The sequence below is a fragment of the Candoia aspera genome, chromosome 2 (assembly GCF_035149785.1).
Source record: "Candoia aspera isolate rCanAsp1 chromosome 2, rCanAsp1.hap2, whole genome shotgun sequence".
Taxonomy (NCBI): Eukaryota; Metazoa; Chordata; class Lepidosauria; order Squamata; family Boidae; genus Candoia; species Candoia aspera.
In genome coordinates, this window is record NC_086154.1 from 114,529,796 (window position 1) to 114,549,015 (window position 19,220).

Consider the following 19,220-nt stretch of genomic DNA (forward strand, 5'->3'; position numbering starts at 1 on the left):
TTGCTTTCCAAATATTGGAGACCATGATGAAATATTAGGGTATCATATTGAACAAGGGATGACGTTTGTGTATGTGTGTTTCATTTTAATAAAACTCCAGCAAAGGCAAAGTTTGCCTTTTACTATGGCTTCTGTCAATAGATAATTGGTTTCCAAATGTATGTGTGCACTGTGTGTACTATATGTGTAAGAAATTATGAGTCCTCTTCATAGACAGAACTCTACTTTTTTATCCCCTTTGTTAAGACAGAACGTGTGTGAGTGCTAAGTGACGGGAATAGCAGCTGAATTTTACAAATACATGTGGGAACATAAACTCAAAATTCAGAATAGGATTTTGCAAAGAGTTAAGCCTGTGTATTTTGTCACAGGAAAGTACTTCCATTTTGGGGGCATGCACAGCTTAGAGTAACTCAGCATCTTGATAGGATCTGAAGCAGCCTTCAGACGTCAGCTAGCATGTGGTAGCATGTTAACCTGCTGATCTCCAAATTAAAAAAAATAACAATGCATCTGCAATGGGATTTGGGAGGCAGTGGATCACAGAATATTATAGGAAGAGCACAATACCTCAGTATATATGGGGCAAATTAATATTAAAGTAATTAACTAAAACTTTGGCATTTACTAGGGATGGAGCAAATCAACCTTAATGAACCAAATGTTCAAATTTTATTTGGACAGTGGTAACACTCAATTTCAGCCTTACCGTTTACTAGTAGTATTCCCTGCCAATAGTGTGGAAATTCACATCAGCATTCAGCCTGTCGTTGGACACACACAATAATAATTTTCAGCTTGCTCCAGCTATAAAGCCCCATATTTTCTGTCTACTTCTACACATCTAAAATATATGCCATCATATATGTATGATAAATGCATGCACAAACACTTATGCACAGATATCCATTATAAAAGCACACTAATTTATTTAGCCTCACACTCATTGCTTATCTATACGCAGAAGAAATTCTACTATTCAAACCTGCTTTCTAAAGCTTTAGTTTCTGGAACCCATTCTGAATTTGCCTGTAATGCTACATAAGATTATACTTAAATTAATGCAATATTTTGGCTATGTCCTCGCACTTCCAGTTAAACTAATATAATATACAATATGTACACACATCCATTTATATGCATACCAAGTGTCAAGCAATTAGCAAGGACTAATGAAGGAGACACTTATTTTTATGGTTTTTAATCTTGAAGTTTAGAGGGGAAACTCTGAACACTTAATGCGTCTACGAGAGATAAAGGGTCACTAGAGATTGCACTAGTGGTCCTTTTGCATTTAACATCTGTGAATGTATAACCAAATGTTAAATATGTACCAATATAATCCTATTATGACTGAACATATTAGCAACATCACTATTAAAACTGAGCCTAAATATTAAAATTTTAAACTTCTGGATGATGATTCTTTATTTTGCAAACAAGATAAACTAGTGTGATAAAACCCATAGGCACTGTGTTAGGCCAATGATCCATTTAACTAATATCTTACCCTAGCTATTAAAAAATATTGTTTTTCTAAAAGGTGTCTATAGGAACAAATATTAAATAAAAGAAATGGGAAGAAACAAGCATATCTCATTGGAGGGGCAGTGAAATGGCAGCTTCAATTTGCAGATTTGGAAGCTCCATTAAAATTTTGCAAAACTATCAATTATCTAATTATTATAGGAATATGAGACTGTGTCTGTGTGTGCGCCCGTGCACATGTGCGCATAACATTTGGACTTTTTCTTGCTGATGTCAAAAAACTTGAACTGGCTCTGACATTGTCTGAATGCCCACCAAACTTCTGCCCGTTGAAATAAGAGCTGGAGATAAACTGCAACTGAACACCCTTGATATTATCTGACAAACATGTGTTGATGGGTCTAATAATCTGGTTTCCATAATCAAATGTTAAGGTTCAAGTTTTCAACTGGGGTGAAAATTCCTTGGACAGCAGAGATCTCAGGCAGCCTGCTTACTATCAAATGGGGTTCTTTCATCCCGTAGTTACACCACAGGAACCAAGCCACAGTTAAGGGTTAGGTTCAAGCCTAGAGTTACTCTTGAATGCCCCAAAGTGAACCAGGGCGCTCAGCCTGCGTTCAGGCACCAGGCCACACGTGGCCTCAAAGGAATAACCCTGAATCAAAATGGTGGGGGACAGGATACAAATAACTGTGTCACAAGCTGCAGCTTTCACACAGGCCTCTCCTTAAGTCCTTTGCATACAGAGTTTTTGCCAGTTACATTTTTCTCTGAATGTTACTATGTATACTATGTTACTATGTTACTATGAATAAAAACTTCAAATGCAGACTGTTTCCCGCCCAGCGTAGGAGAAGAGAAATTTCAGCTTATTCTCCAAACAAAACAAAAAATTACAAACAAATAATCTGCCTAACATTATATAACACCCCCCTCCAAACACACACACTCCTAATACCTGCAAACAAAGTGGAAGAGGCTTAGAAAGCAGAGAGGGTGGGGAGGCCAGATAAAAGCAAGGTGGCTTGAGAAAGGCTAAGAAAATGAAGCTATTTGGTGAAGCTTCTCCTTTCCCTAAATTCCCCTGTGCTGGTGTTTTGGGCTCTAGCCACTCATTTAATGAACTTGCTTGCAATATTCCCTTGCCCAGCCTAGAGGAAATGCAATATGCACCAGGCAAAACGTCCATGCAGCTTTGCCGAAGTCTTAGCTGGTCGAAGTGCTACGCAGTGCGACCAAAATCAAAATCCCCAAAGGATTCCCCTAACAGAATACCCTCCGGGTTTTAATCATATTAGCCCCGTCTGTCTTCTAGTTCGAAGCAAGAGAGGCTCCCCTCGTATTCCCTTCAAGTATTCATAAATCCCTCATGCAGCTGACTGTGATATTTTTCTGAATGAGTCTTCATTTTCCCAGGGAATTCCAAGCATAAGCAAGAAGACAGTGAAATTACAGAACGCCTCTCATCCCAAATCCCACGCTTCCTCTGGAATAGGAGCCATTCCATTCTGGTTCTCTGACTGACACGTACGAAGAGCAGAGAAAACCATGATTCAGAGAATTCCCCTTCTCCAGATTGCTGAGAGAAAAAAGCAGCCACATTACTCTGCAAACTTAAGGAAGTCCTAGGTGTGAGTTATCTTCTCCTTCCATTCAAAGGTCTGAAGCATTAAAGCAAACGACAATGACCTTCCTTCTTTTATTTAAGATTTTAGAACAAGCCGGGACTGCCCTTCTATCCCAAAGGTGGCTGACCACGTCAACGGCTTAGTGCCAATGGTTGGGAAGCTATGAATTTTTTAAAACTCCTTTGAGCCCAAATGGAAGGGTTAGCACAGCTGGGAGACAGGGATTTCCGATGCTGCAAAGAGACTTTTGAAGCAACGGCTTCCTTTCCTCTGGAGATCCCAGGCAAGAAACATGTGCAGCTCCTTGATCACAGTGCCAAAGTGAAAGGAAGTGTCATTGCCCTGCTGGTGAGGATGCTGTGGGCATCACAAGCCCCCTCCCCCTGAGAGAAGTTAAGGAACTAGATTCACATTGCAGCGAGATGCTTCGGCTGAGGGAGACACGCCTGGCAAAACCAAAGCTGGCTGGAAATTGGGTTGCAGCACTTTGGAGGGCCAAGTCGAGACAGACAGATCTATCTTTCAAATTACTTCACACACATACATACAAAACAGTCACATCCAGCCCACCCTGGAAGCATAAAATTTGACTGCAACAAAAAGGCAACTGGAAGAGAGCAAGAGCAGGACAGCCCATCAAAAGCCCACATGCATCACATTTGCTGGCAGAAATCAGGCTTCAAATACATTCTGAATGGATTCCACTGCTAACCCAAACAGGTACACTCCAGATATACAACACAGCCACCTATTTGTCTTAAGGGGGGAGAGGTAAAGTTGAACACTGCTGCACCCCTATTAACAAGCCCAGAGAAGTGTCATCTCCTTGAGCTCGCTGCCAAGTCAGCCCCACTGCAGCCAGACAGCGCACAGGTGTCACCCTGGAGCCCACATCCAACTTGTGAGCAAGGTGGACCTGCCTCTGGGGAGAGCGGGGAAGGGGCGACAGGGGCCCTGACCCTTAGCTCTGGGGATGCCAAGCACGTGTGAAGAGGAGGCACAAAGAGGTGACTTACCTGCTGGAGGTAGAGGAAGGCTGGGGGACAAGGGAGAGAGTGCGGGAGCAAAGCTGAGTTGGAGACCAGCAGGCAGCCTGAGTTAGCCATCGAGCAGAGCATGGGTCGCCAGCAAACCCAGAAGCAGCGATGTTGGCAGCTCCTTCTGCTTCTTCCCTTCACAGGACTGGCTTTTTCTCCGTTTTTTTCCCCCTTTGGCAGCTCCCTCGTGTGGAGCTATTTAAGAGGGCTCCATGAGAGGAACTGCCTTCTGTGTCCTCAGCTCAAGCGGCGAAGGAGCAGCGTGCAGGCGGAGAGTCGGTGCCATTAGACGAAGCGGCTGAACGAGCGCATGGTCTGCAAAGGGTGTGTGTGTGCGTGTGCGCGTGGGGGTGGGGGGGAGGATTGGGCTGAGAGGCGGGGGAGTCCCCTGTGCATTCAGATATCAAACAGCTCCCTAGGAAACCAAGAAAATCCGGAACAGCTGAGCCTGCACTTAACCCCTCACCTGCTGCAGCTCAGCCTCTTGCCCTGCGATAAATAGGCCACCAAGCAAGCTTTGCTTTGACAATACAGTCAGGGTGGGGTACCTAGCTCAGCTCTGCTGCCTGCCCGGGCATCAGCCCAGAGAAACTGCCTGAGCTCTTCTGGGCACTTCCAGGGCTGGTGTGGCATACCAACTTCCAAAAGCTGTTTCTCCCAGTCAGCCTCTCCCCCCACCCCTGGGGATTGAAACCAGCAAACCCAAGGTACGCAGCTGAAGAAAGTTAGACTGGTATGGGTCAAGGGACATGAGAAAGAGAGGCAAGTACAGTGTGGCCGAATGAGATTTTGTTTAAAAAAACACACCACTATTTGGCTTGTGAGCCTAGATAGAATGGAAAATTCAGTAAGACATAATATGAACACTTACTATTCTCTTTTCCTTGAAAAGAGAAGCAGTTTCTGTTTTAGAACATGATCCTATCAAAGGAAATGGAAAAGGCAGAGACATCTCTGTACTATAGCTCAGGGCTCTGCCATATCATACTCAAACATGCAGGATGTCCACCTGACACAAGTTGAATCAAGAATTGCTGTCTGAGGCAGCATCTCTCATCTCACAAGGCCCCCGATGCTGTAATGCAATATGTAATAGCACCTGCCAGAACCGTCTTTTTGATGCAACTTCTGTCGGATAGTAATCTTGTATGTTTGGATCTGCAGCAAAATGCAAAGCTTAAGCACACATCCTGTACAGTAATGGAAGAATCTACTCCTAGTAGCAGTCCTCCTTTTGGTGAAGTTTCCATTTATTTCTGACTTTATATCCTTCTTGTCCAACAGTTAGCCAGATAATTAAATTCTGTCTAGTGAGAGCTCCATCGCACAGACAAGTTCTGTGCTCTCATAAACCCCGCATTATGTACAAATAGGAATTTAAATACATATGCATAAACAAATACAGTAATATCTCCTTACCATTTGACAGGGTTTTACAGACCATCAACACATTACTCCAGAGCTGCAAATACATTATTATCTATATTCTTGGATCATTTTTTTTATCATGCCTTTATAGTTGCACACCTTTAACTTGAGAATTCAATTCTGAGAAAATCCTGCTGTGAAATCTTTGGTATTGATCAGCGCCTTCACAGTAAATTTCAGAACAGTCATTTCAATAGGAAAGGATAGAAAAAAAGTCACATGAAACTTGTAAGCAAGGGCCTGGGTCTCAGGCCAGACACTGAGGTATCTGGAGCTTCGGAGCTACAGATATTTCATTTATGCAGTAAGAAGATTCTATTCAGGATAATGGATCACTGATAGCCACCCATCACATCCCTATTATATCAGTGCATTGGCAAGTAGAACGTAACCCAAAGCTTGCTAATATTGATACAAAACCCACCAAATCTAAATCATATAGCCTGAGTTATAAAAAACAGGTCAGCCAAACAAGGATGGATCACATTCTTTACAAGTGTCCAGGTTCACACTCTGGGGAGCCTCCAGGAAAAAAAAAATCTCCACAGTGACTAGGAAAATCAATAGTAAGAGCTGGTTATGTAGGTACTAGCCTGTTTCTCAAGTGCATGCTGAAGCCTTGGCTCCATGGAATTCCTGCAGACTTTAGGAAAATTGGGGATGCCTTAGCAGGTGGTAGCACCTAACTGACCTTTGATGATCTCAGAAACTAAGCAGGACTAGTTTGGACTTGGATGGGAGATTGCTTGGGAATCTCAGGGCGGTAGGCTAATATGAAAAGGAAAAAACAATAATCCTATAAGAAGCCAGTAGCAGATTATTTCTGTAACACTGCCAGAAAACCACTGCATGGCTGCAGTCACCAGGAGTAAACTCAACTTAAGGGTGTCTGAACAATCATTCAGGTTTTAGACCAGCCCATAAAGCCCACTTGGGGCTTCAGCTTAAGGCTGATTCTCTGCAGGGCCCAGTTTAAGTCTTCCAGCCAGCTGCAAAGCCACCTGTATCCAGCTTCACTGTGCAGCATAAACGTGAATCCGGTATTCAGTTCAGCCAGAACGTGGGGTACGCGGCAATTGGGCTGCCTTCCAAGGCTCCGAGGCAGAATACTCCCTGCCAGGCAGAGAGGCTTCTAAGTGAGTTTTATTAGGTGATTCTTCCTGCTGCAGCAGCCATCTGAAAAATGCAGCGTATAAAATTGGGGACTTAAATTATTTTCGGATCTGATTCACATACGGATGCACAATCCCTACTCTGACTGAGGAAGGGTGGCTTTGCTCCTTTTTGCTGTACCGTGGGGTCCCGAGAAAACATTATCCTCTCCTTCGAGGGCTCATTCTGAGTGGTACCGATATTGGCAAAAATACATTGGGTGCAGCCATCGTTTGTAGCTTTTGAACAAACTGGGTGTCGGGACCTACAGATTTACAGTAGCAATAGAAGCTGCCATGAGCTTTGGCATTTCATTATATCTTCCCAGGAAGTGGTGCAAACTAGCAGCCTTGGAGGAGAGAGGCCTGGGGCTCCTGAGCAGCATTCATGATCAGGGAATACAAGCCAGCGAGAGATTTATGGATGTCGACCTGGGGCTCTTGGTGAAAAGGGTATATGGCAAGAGCCACAGCAAGAAGGAGGGGTGTCAAGGGTGGTCCATTCTGAGAACAGATGGGGATCACACGAATGCTGCTTGAACGGGGTTGGCTGGTTAGGTCACATGTCTCCTGTTGCCCCTGCACAATTAACCCTGACAGCAAAGCAGAGACTCTTCTCCAGCAAAGGATCCTGCCACATTATTCAAGGAGCCTGATCTTATTTTTAATCATCATCCCATGCAGACTAATCAGCCAGAAACAAATTCTGAATGTGATGCCCCAAAGGATGCAGTAATGTAATAGAAGGAAATCTATCGGGTTTCCCAGGAAGAGGAACATATTTACTAATGGCTCAGTAGCAGCTTTGTATTAAAACACACACGCACAAACACACACATGCACACAGACACACACACGTTGCTGATGAATAGAAGGAAGAAGTTATGGAAAGATACTGGAGCAGACAGATGCTATTTGTAGTATTTGTTTTTTTAAAAAAAATCTTTATTTTTTTTATTATAAGATTACCAAAAAACAAACAAACAAACAAACAGAGTACAGTACCAGAATAGAAAAGATAGCCAACAGAAAAGGGCCATGCAATACTAAAAACAATTAATAAACAACAACAAAATAAAAACCTAAACCAAGCCAATAAATAAAAGAAAAAAGACCCCTCCCCAAACTTTTAAAGACTGTCACAAAACTTAACAAATTGCAATATTAAACATCTAAAATATAGATTAAATGTATAGATGTCACTGGTTTACAAAAGATACCTTGTAATATTTTCTGATATTTATCTTGCCTTTATTATTTTTTATAAATAACTCAAGGCAAGGAACATACCTAATACTCCTATTTCCCCCACAACCACCACCCTGTGAGGTGGGTTGGGCTGAGAGAGTGGGACTGGCCCAAGGTCACCCAGCCAGCTTTCGTGGCCAAGGTGGGACTAAAACTCTCAGTCTCCTGGTTTCTAGCCTGGGGCCTTAACCACTAGACCAAACTGGGTCTCTTATTATCAAATACAGAAATATAAAAAACTATTACCTAAAAGTATTACTATATTATTGTAAAATTTCATGAAATCTAGTCAGAGAAGAACATATTGCTTCATTCTCTGATTAGTTGAAAACACTGCTTTTTCCAGAATGGATGAATTACACCGAAAGCCAATCCTTAATGCCCAGAAAAATACCACTTTTCCTATTTCTCAATATAATTCTTTTTGCTACTTCCCATGCCTGGTACAACTATAATTCCTCAAAGACAGTCAGATTTTAGAGTTTTGGGATATAATTCAGCATCCCATTAACTTCTTTAACGTTAGGAGTTCCCCATAAATCTACTTATGTGCATTGACATGCTATTCCAAAAGAATACCAATAGTTCACAAGACCAAGTCACAGGGGTCAGTGATAAAGGTAAAAGTAAATAAATTCTCTTTCAAGTAAAACTTGACTTCTAGTAACCTTATAGATATATCCATATAAGTTTGGTCTAGTGGTTAAGGCAACGGGCTAAAAACCGGGAGACTGAGAGTTCTAGTCCTGCCTTAGGCATGAAAGCCAGCTGGGTGACCTTGGGCCAGTCCCTCTCTCTTAGCCCAACTCACCTCACAGGGTTGTTGTTGTGGGGAAAATAGGAGGAGGAAGGAGTATTAGGTATGTTCACCGCCTGGAGTTATTTATAAAAATAATAAAGGCAGGACAGAATATAAATAAATAAATAATTATCTTGGCAACAGTACAAAACTGTCTCTTTCTGGGATGGCTTCTGGACTATCAGGTCTAGCCTACACCCCGAGATTCCGTAACGCTCTTCCAACCTTCACCATACCTAACTCGATGTAGCTTTTCAGCCCAGACAAGACTGGCCAGGTACTGCCAACAGATGAAACTGTACTAAGAGGCAAGGTAGAAATTAGTAAAAATATTTGAGGTAATTTTCAATTATTTAAAATAGCACATTTCAGTATGAATTCCCCTCTATATCTGAATAAGTGTTGGCTTGCCTTGATAGTTAGTCAAAATTTATCCTCAGCATATCTAACTCTACATTTTTCATCTAGAAGGAACGGGGCGGGTGATCTGATATTGCTCAAAGCTGTGAGGAGCTCATAGAATCACGCTCACAGAATCCACAGATTCCACATGTGTAGAATCATAGGGTTGGAAGGGACCTCAGGGGTCTTCTAGTACAATCCCCTGCCCAGAGCAGGAATCCTCAGATCATCCCAGACAAATGGTTGTCCAACCTTTGTTTGGGAACCTCCAGAGATAGAGCACCCATGACTCTGAGCCAGGCTGTTCCACTGCTTAATAGCATTCACAGGAAATTCTTCCTTATTTTGAGCTTGGATCTTTCTCTCTCTGATGAAGGGTGGGATTAGAATGTGTCCTCATATCACTAGGCCTTAGGCATCTGGAACACAAGAAAAAGTTTCATGGCTCACTAAGTTTAAGGCAATAGGAAGAATCCCTGCCATTCTCAGTCAACCAGCATTGCTAAAAGTCCACTCACTTCTCCATATGGGGCTCACTTCAGTTCTGTGCTTCATTCAAAATTTCAGCTCAGCAGCAGTGAACTCATAAAAGTATTGGCCTATGCTCTAAATTACCACAACATAGCTTAAAGCTTAACTAATCCTACCTTTGTTGTTATTTTTTGTTTCCGCTACAACTAAAGATATCTCTTCTATGGTACTCTTCCTCCTGATACACAAGAATCCCGAGACAGCACAAGGCTGTACTGTAGCCAAGGAATCTGCTGGGACTTGGAGTTCTAGACATCTGTACAATTCATGATAAATATAGGGCCATTTTCTGACACCTCACACTAATACTAATACAACACAATGTCAAAGGCACATAAAAATAGTGTGACCTATGAATCTAATAGTGTTACAGTAATGCCAATAAAAAAATCTCCAGTTTCTGTGTGTGTGTGTTTGTAAGTATGAATGAGGCCGAATACATACAAAATACATACATACAAAAACTATATTACTGAAAAAGCAGCAGCCAAAACAATGTGCCTGAAGAAGAAAAACTACAACAAAAATCAAATCAAAATCAAATAATGTTTGGTTGAGGGTGAAGATATTCACCTTCCTCAAGCTTCTTTGCCAGCCATACTTTCTACCCACTTTCCTCTGACTGGCACTTCCATATATATTGAGGCCATAACTGCCAAAATGCCCAGTCAGCAGGGCCAAAAGTCATGCTGAGAACTGTGGAAGTGGAAGCCCCAAGAATTTGAATGGAATAGTCATTCCAGTTAGCTGTTTGCATCATGTTTTGTTGTTATTTCCTTGGATGGAAGTTGTAAACATACAGTATAAAGATCAACACAGGAATAAAGAAAGACAAATGAGGATCAAGGAGAGAGAAATCAAATGGAAACAAAATGAAGCAAGCCAATAGGACCTCACTCCTAGCTTTTTCTGCATGTTCATCTGATATCTCCCTATTCTTTACAGTCCCACCTTCTTTTCTAAACCTCAACCTTAAAATTACTTCTTTCTTGACCACAAAAGCCTTACTTGTTTTGCAATCGGCCACCATTCTCATTACTCTTTTGCTGGCCTCTGGCCTCCCTCCTTCAATTTTTCTTATATTGCCCTCCAGAAGATTGCTGTATTCCCCTTGTGTTCTACGCTGTTAATCCCTGCCCAAATTATTTTCCTGCTCTTTGGCCCAAGAAGGGCATCCTGAAATCACATGCATTGTCATAAGCGGAGAGGGGTGAACAGGCAGTTGTTCTCCGATGGAAGCAATGCTGGTTCCTTATGTGTTACAGCCAAACTTCAAAACCACTCACTGAATGTTGTGGAGCTCAGTATTAGAGTGAACATTGAGGACCACTTTTTTTCAATCCTGCTCTTCCCCACAAAGGAAAAAGGTTGCCTAAAGAGAATATAAAAGGATCGTAGTGCAATGGTGATTGTTCCTTTCAAGATGGGAGGGAGAAGCCCATAGGGCCCTTCTTCTTTCCACGTGAATAAGTTTGTACTGTAGATTATAATCTGGTGCAGCATACTTTTCACTCCACGCTGCTTGAACTGTTAATTCAGTCAGATCAGCCTCCTGTATTCAGTACTTTAAATTAGTGCTGTGATTGGCTAAGTATTATTGGTTATCATATTTTTGAAGATTTACAACAACCATTGTGCAACAGAAGAATAATTCTGTGGATATTGCAAATTGCTAGAAACCTTTATCAAAATCCATCAGCGACCTAGCAATGCTAAAATTTCCACAGAACGGTGTCCTTCTTATTTATTTTTCTGTACAATCTTTCACATTCCATAAAATCGGTTACTTAGATTACATGTACTTCTGATTGCTGAAGAGTATTTCACTTGGCCAGCCCTGGTTTAACTCTTTATAATTTCTTTCCTGCAGAAAGCTGCAAAGAGAGCAAGATATGATGGTAAACTGCTTTTCACATCCATGAATATTCAGATATCTTGCGTTTGCCTTCCCTTTGAAATGAGTATCTCTAACTTTCACATTTTAAGATTGTATCAATGTGCTATTATACAAACATTAAATACTGGAATATTTTCAATTACACTGCAGAATTACTGCAGGACTATATTGTAGAAAAGCACATTTGGAAAGGAATGAACCAGTTGTTTTTCAGTGTCTGCTGCCTTCAATGTCTATTTCTAAGCTGTATATTTTATCGTATTTTACATAATTCAAATATACCAGTTTCTCAAACACCATGAATGCTGAACTGCAGGAAGGATACAGGTTACCGGTTTCATAACAATTTAATTCTACATCTTCTGACTTCATAAATAGGAAATAAAGACAACTGTTGTAAAACATACATACAAGCATAGAAACCTTTGACTACTGAGAATCAGGATGTTCTTTCTGGTCTCTTTAGTTAGCATTTTGACTACTATGTTTTTTCAAACCTGAGAGGCAGCTTGCAAAATGAAGAGATTACATTAGCACAAAATAGGACAAAACACATCCATGCTCCAAGTTCCTATTTCCTCTTTTGGTTATCGTTGCAAGTCTATCTATTATATGGCTACTGAAAGCTACGTCTGCCTTTGAGCATCTGCTTCTGGATCATAGTATAGGTAACCTTCAATTGGCCAGGAGCCAAGAGAGGGTAGCCTTCTCTCAAGACCACAAGGCACATAGTGTGATCTTGGCTAGAAAGAGCAGTTTTACTCATCACTCTGGGGGGCAGCCAGGACATAGGACAGGTGGCTTCCCAGCAGGCAAGTTAACTTTTAGTGGAAATTATTTCTAAGTTGGCAGAAGAGAGCATGGGATTCAGCAGGTATTAGAGCTCCTTGGTGGAGGGGATGTGAGAGGTGGCAACATCTATGGGGAATCTCCAATCTAGGATTTGCAATTTCTTAATGCAATGTAGGTTTTCTCTGGGCTCCTTCCTCACCTTGATCAGTTCAGAACACTGCACTGCTTTCTTTACATGGACTATTTCCAAGAGCGTTGTTATCAGTTTTTAAATTCTCATATTATGGTTCACCATGAGAAAATGTAAGAAACAAGCTTCTATGTCCCTTCACATTGCTTCTGTCTTTAGCCCATCCTTTTTTTTTAAAGAAAGAAGGAATAGTGTAGAGAAAAAGCAGCAGCGTGTGTATTATATTGGGGAAGATGCTCCTTGTTCATCTCCCAGTTCCCATATCACTGACAATGTTTGTATGGACAGCATTCTACTTGTAATATAATAAGTGTTCTGTGGGATGAGATTGTGGGGAAAGTGGCCAATCCAGCATACCCAGCACTAGGTTGAAAAGAGCAGCCAACTTGTTTGTCATAGATGGCAAACACAGAAGGGTTTATCACTGCCCATTCAAGTTTATATCTGCAAGACTAGGGCCACTGTATCTGGGTTGAAAAAACCCAGACAGCCACTAGATGTCAGCAACTTTCTTTCTTATGCTTTCTCTGGAAGGATTGCAAAATAAGCTGTTTTGATTCCAAAGAATATTCGTATTAGAATGTCCTAAAAAGCTATAGTTTTCCTTAAAACCTTTACATTTCCCTTGTTGAAGTACTATATTACTGATCTGAACCTTTTTGACATATTGATATCACAAATGATTCAATCACTGTGATTCCATAATCCGCCCCCATTACTAACACATCTCTGCTCGTTCTACCTAGGTTGCACATTCTAGTGTGAAAGGAATTGTCCCACACAATTCCCTCCCAACAAAATAATCCTTTTCACCTACTCACATTTTAAGTATTTATACAGATATCCATACATGCAGTAGCAAACTTGCTGTGTAAGCATGTCCACTGAATCAAATAAAAAGACATCCTTTTCCCCAGATTGAATACAGATAGAGCTTGTTCTTATTGTTTGCAGCAAAATCTGGGCATGCATAGCACTGACTGGCTTTCCCTTATGCCAATCACAAAGAGTCCTTTTTCCACTTTTCTTAGGTAAGTAAAGTGATGGTATAAAAATAAAGAAATATCTGATATCATCTACATGCCTGCTTGATGCAAAGAGGAGAGACTGAAGAAGCAGCAATAAATTGCACTGATCTAGAAATGGCATATAGCCTTTGAGAAGCGATGGTGAAGAGCAGCACACATTCTGTTTCCTTTCCTTACTTTCAGGTAAATCCCAGGCATCCAGGTGCTTCTTTGGCTTTAAGCTACATTCTTATGAATGCTAATTAGGCAATAACTCGTGGAATAAATTCATACCTGAACAGATGTCCTTAGAACTGCCTTTGTTAACAGCACAGAAGAGAATTGGAAGCTGCAATACTGGAGTGTAGACAGTTGCCTAACACCCTCTGCAAATGATTGGTCCACCAAGCTCTACACTATCTCCACCAACAGGTAGTAGCTCTTCAAAGGTTGCAGGAAGAGTTCTTTTCCTGCCCAGTCTAGAGATGCCAAGCATTGAATCTGGGCACAGTAAATTCCCTCCACCAAATTACAACCTTTCCTTTCATGAAACCTAATTACTTGGGGGGTTAGTCATATACTGGTTATTGCTAAATCAGCATGAACAAATGAATGAATTCATACTGTGGTTTTTATTAATATCTGGATCTTTTTCTTTAGGGTGCTTGGCTCAAAAATCTCGCTTGTCTACTGCTGCCATCTCTGATAGTTTCCTCTAATGATCAGGCAGGGCGTGCGGAATTGGTATGGAAGAACGATGACATGAGATGGATAGCAGAAATGTGAATGGGCTTAGAAGGCCATTCTAAAAGTAGGAGAAAAGGGATGTGAAGCCAAGGTTTATTGAAACAACAACAATGTGAATGGCATGGCAGGATGCTGATTGTTAGTGAGGGGAGCAACAAAATCTTGGTAGCATCACCACAAAAGTACCAGACTTGCATGAATCCAGCATTTGGGATCCAGTGATCCTGAAAGTGTGAAGCCAGGACCTTCAGGGAAAAATGGATTTTTCCACACAGGTAAGAGTAACTTCATTCCCCATTGGTGGAAATATGAAAGCCAGTTATCATTTCACAACTCAAGGTATTTGAAGTGGATCTATGCAAAGTTTAAGTTCTATAAAACCAAATTTCACTTTCATAAAGTTTTGGAAGCATTTTTTCTCTTAGCTAAATAAATGCTCATAGAGAAGAGGGTCTGCTTGCTTTTGTTTGGCTCAGTTCATACACAGGCATCAGGAAAAGGTCCATAAGGATAAATCTGTCAATGCAGAAGCATATAATTAATCCATAAGACATACAACCACCTGAATGGGGGTTAAGAGCAGAGATTAGACAGTCAGAAGCTAAACAAATAAACAAATCAAGACCCACTGCAGTGAAAGAAAGCATTGTTACAGCTTAATCTTGTGCCTGTTTATTCAGTGAGACTTACTTGCAAGTAAGTGTTCCCAGTATTTCAGCCTTAGCATCATAATCTCATAAGTATTTCCAAATTAAATGCAGAGTTATGGGGTTATCAGACAGCACATATTACTTGACAGCCTATAGCAGTGGTGATACTATGCGTCAGCCTACTTATGATGTCAATAATAAATAGCTGCCATTTGGGTGTGCAATTTTAAACAGTACAGTGTATTCAATGAACATTATTAAAATTGTGTTCTATTGTGGTTCTTCCTCCATTTAAGCAATAAGGGGCTGCTACTAGAAACATGCAAAAATAATACTAGCCTTAAATATCCTAATTAACAAGCTGCAGCTTCCTAGCAGTTTAGGTAAACACAAGCATTTATTTAAGATCTTGGAACCTAGACTGCCTTGTTTTATCTCACATTCATCTCCAATGAGATAGGATCTAGGATGTTCAGAAAAGCATATCATAGGTTTGGTCTAATTTGAAAGGCCAGGAAACTGATAAAATGCTATAAAAATGAGTTAATGTAATCAAATTCTGAAGAAGGATACATGCTTTGGCTTCCAACATGAGGCCATTTGGACAACTGTGTCCTGGAGTAGATTAGCCCCCATCTGCCCATACATGGAAAGTCTGGCATCAAACTTTGAAGCAATCAGGTGCTGCCACTGTTGGAGACAGGATAATAGGTTGGATGGGTTTGGGGGGATGAATCAGGCAGGTAATTCCTACCTTCCTGATCTCAATAAAGCAGACAGATTTCCAGCAACAAGAGCCAGCTGGCTACCTATATTTCAGCTATCCAGGAATCCCAACTTCTCAAATAACTGTTTTGTATTAAAGCAATGTGAGCTAGAACACAGCTACCCTGAATTTTGTTTTGTTTCTGCCATTGGTGGAGTATGGTTTTTGACATGAAAAGGCAGACTTCAAGGAAGCAAAAAGGTCCTTGAAAAAGTTCTGCTTTAGCAATATTCCACTCCTGTACATCATTTTTACTACACAATGCCACAGTGCCTACAGGGATCCTGCAGAGAACAAGTTCATATTATAGTGCTAACCTGTGGTATAATCAAGGGCAAGTGAAATTCTCCCATTGTTCATACTGAAGTATGAAACATATACCTTATACCAGCCAATTTGGTGAAGTTCCTAACAGCTGCACAAAAAAGCACTCACGGTCAATTGCATGTTTCAATGAATCTCTAACCGAACAGATGCTGCTACAATCTGTATATGATTCAGCGTTAAAACTGACATATCTCTGCAAATTTGAATGCATTCTTACTGTTATGTGCATTTGTGGATTTGGCTGATACAAGAATTTAGACACCCTTTCAGGTAGTACTTTATAACACCTATTTTGGCAGAAATTACAGCTTCCAAGCACTTTTTGTAGCCATCTAGGAATCTTTCTGTTATTGCTTTTGGATTTTTTTCCTAATCTTCCCTACAGTATACTTATAGCTCAAAAATATTCTTAAGTCTCCCAGTATGAATTGTGAGTTTGAACTCTTTGCACAGATTTTCACTAATATTCTGTGAAGACTGTGAAGGCCATTCCAAAATCTTTTAGTACTAGTAAGTACTTTGTGGTAGATTTGAAATTACGTTGTCTTGGTAAAACAGCCAAACTCTTTTCAGCTTCAATCTCTTCACTGATTGTGGAACATTAGTTTCTACGATATATTAATATTTTGCCCAAAAACATATTAGACTTGCAAAACAAAGCCAGAGGTTACTGCTAGCAACCTGCTGAATAGTTTAGCTGAGCGGGTGTCCATGGGTCTACTGTAAAGCATTACTTACACAACCGTGATCTGCATGGGGAAGGTATGAAAAGGATACCTTTCTCTGACCTCATCACAAAGCCCCCACCTATGGTATGTGAAAGAAAACTTGGATGAGTCTGAAACATTTTGGAACGAACTGCTTTGGAGTGATGAGACAAAAACTGAACTGTTCAGCCACAACCACACAAGACACATTAAGATGAAAAGAAGGAGAAGCGGTTGAAGAAAAGAACACCTCACTAACCGTTATTCATGGAGTTTATTATGCTTTGGGATGCAGCCAGTGCACAGGAAATATCGTCAGTGGAACCAAGAATGGATTCCACTAAACATCAACTGATCCTAGGAGCTAATGTCTCATAGTCAGTGAAGAAATTAAAGCTGAAAATAAGTTGGGCATTTTAGCAAGACAATGATCTGAAACATACCTCCATATCAACCATAAAGTACTTAGAGAAAGAAAGATAAAGGTGTTGAAATGATCTTCACAGTTCCCAGAACTGTGAATACTCTACTGAGTATTACTGAACATCTTTGCTTGCAAGGAGACCTAAGCTCAGTTACTACAGTTCTGCAAGAAAGGGTGAGAAAAATATCTCACTCTTATACGGCTACAGGAAATGTTTGGAACCTGTTATTTCGCCAAAGAAAGTGTTCAGTACTGGCTGAAAGGGTGTCCAAACCTGCCATACTCATTGTTTTCTTATGTTGAACCCATAAACAACTGCACATAAATACTAAGAGTGTATTCACAATTCCAGAAATATGTTGTTTTAAACTCTGTACTATGTAGAGGCTGTGAGCTGATGTTCACTTAGGATTACAGGTAATTGAATCATATTCAATTACCTGTAATTGTTTCCAACTCCAGTGGAACATGACCATATACAGTTGCATGCAGAAGTTTAAACGTGCTTAAAAAGGTGCTTAAACTTCTGCATGTAACTGTATATGGTCATGTTCCACTGGTGTTAGTGCCCACAATCGCTTAGATCTAGCTCTTGAACAAGTTTTAGATATCTGTCTCCTATGAGATCCTATCCTGTGCTATTAGCTGAGCTGGTACAAAATTCCATAGCTGCTGTTAGAATGGAGTCAGAGAACTGAGACAAGGAGAAACACAGAATAGATTGTACGGAAACACCAGGAATTTCGTGCCAAGGCAAAAATTGGCTAACTGAACTGAAATAACAAGACAGTGAGCTACAATGGAAATAACTTAATTTTGGTTGCCTAATCATAAAAGCAACTATTTTAAAAACAGGCAATGCATTGAGAAAAAGGAAATTATACTTAGTGCAGAGAGTCAGCCCTTCAGTCTCTGAAGGAATATAGGCTTTTCTCTTACTCTCATTCACTGTAAGACATGATCTTAAATAATGACCGTTGATGAGGAATATGTATGATTCCATCAACCTAGGGCATTTTCCCTCAAATATACAGACACCGGCTGTGCAGGTGGTAGCAATGGCACCAAGAGAAGAGACACAGCAAAGAGGGAAACAAGCAAGCAGGATGAGATGGGCAAGGCAGAGAGCCAAGTGAGGGGCAGGGGCATCTGCACAGGGTTCAAAAAAACCAAGATGGTGGGTGCAGCCAAAGTCCCATCCCTTTTTACATTCGTGCAATGCATGTTAAAAAGGGCAGGGCTTTGATTGCACAGTCAGAAGAGGACTGTGCCATTGGGGACAGGTGAGCTTTGCTCAGAGATACACTCATATGTATGAGGTGGCAGGGTTGGCACTTGACATTTTTTGTGCTTGTTTATGCCTGCAGCCCTAAGCATGCTTACATGGGAATAAACCCCATTAAACTTAATGAGATTTACTTCTGAAGAGGCATGAATAGGTTTGTGATGTAAATGACTAAACAAGCTTTTCTGACTTAGTTGCACTGTGGAGGACTACTCACCTACTAAGGTTATTAATAAGAAAGCACAAAATAGGTTGAGCCAGTTGGTGGGGAATAGGGGCCACTGGATATGTCACAGAAAGTGCTTAGCAGGTAACCCCAACAGCTCAGCCACCACTGGCTGCTCACAACTCTAATGGAGATTATGGTTCAAGTGTTGAGAAAATAAAATGTTTCTTTAAAAAAGTATTATCTTAGAAAAGGCTGTCTTAATTACCTGCAATAAAGGCAAAACAACTGTGATGTTCTGATAAGATTTCCTTTAACAACAGTAACCAGTGAACATTTTTCTATGTCCTCCCTCTTTCTTTGTCCCCAAATAATCTGGAAACGACCCTATGATAGAATCAGCAGAGTTCTTTGATCATGAAATTAAACAAACACATAAAAACAATCCGCTTAGCAGCCTATTGCTAACATTGAAGCAGCCTATGAATAGCCTATCAGTGATACAGGAAGTTTATCTAAGTCTGCTGGAGATGAGGAAGGAGAGATA

At 40.8% G+C, this 19,220-nt stretch overlaps 1 protein-coding gene across 7 annotated transcripts in view; it reads right to left on the bottom strand.

The window, feature by feature from the left end:
• The window catches only part of RBFOX3 (RNA binding fox-1 homolog 3), a 402,758-nt gene that overhangs the window by 59,669 nt on the left and 323,869 nt on the right, over positions 1–19,220 (bottom strand). For 4 of the 7 annotated variants that reach the window (XM_063293354.1, XM_063293353.1, XM_063293355.1 and 1 more), the window contains exon 1: positions 4,136–4,373. The exons of the other annotated variants lie outside the window; for them this stretch is intronic. In XM_063293354.1, coding sequence (XP_063149424.1) covers positions 4,136–4,237 — 102 coding nt within the window. In that variant the 5' untranslated portion in view covers positions 4,238–4,373. Of the gene's footprint in view, positions 1–4,135; positions 4,374–19,220 lie in introns of those variants that run through there. 7 annotated transcript variants of the gene reach the window in all.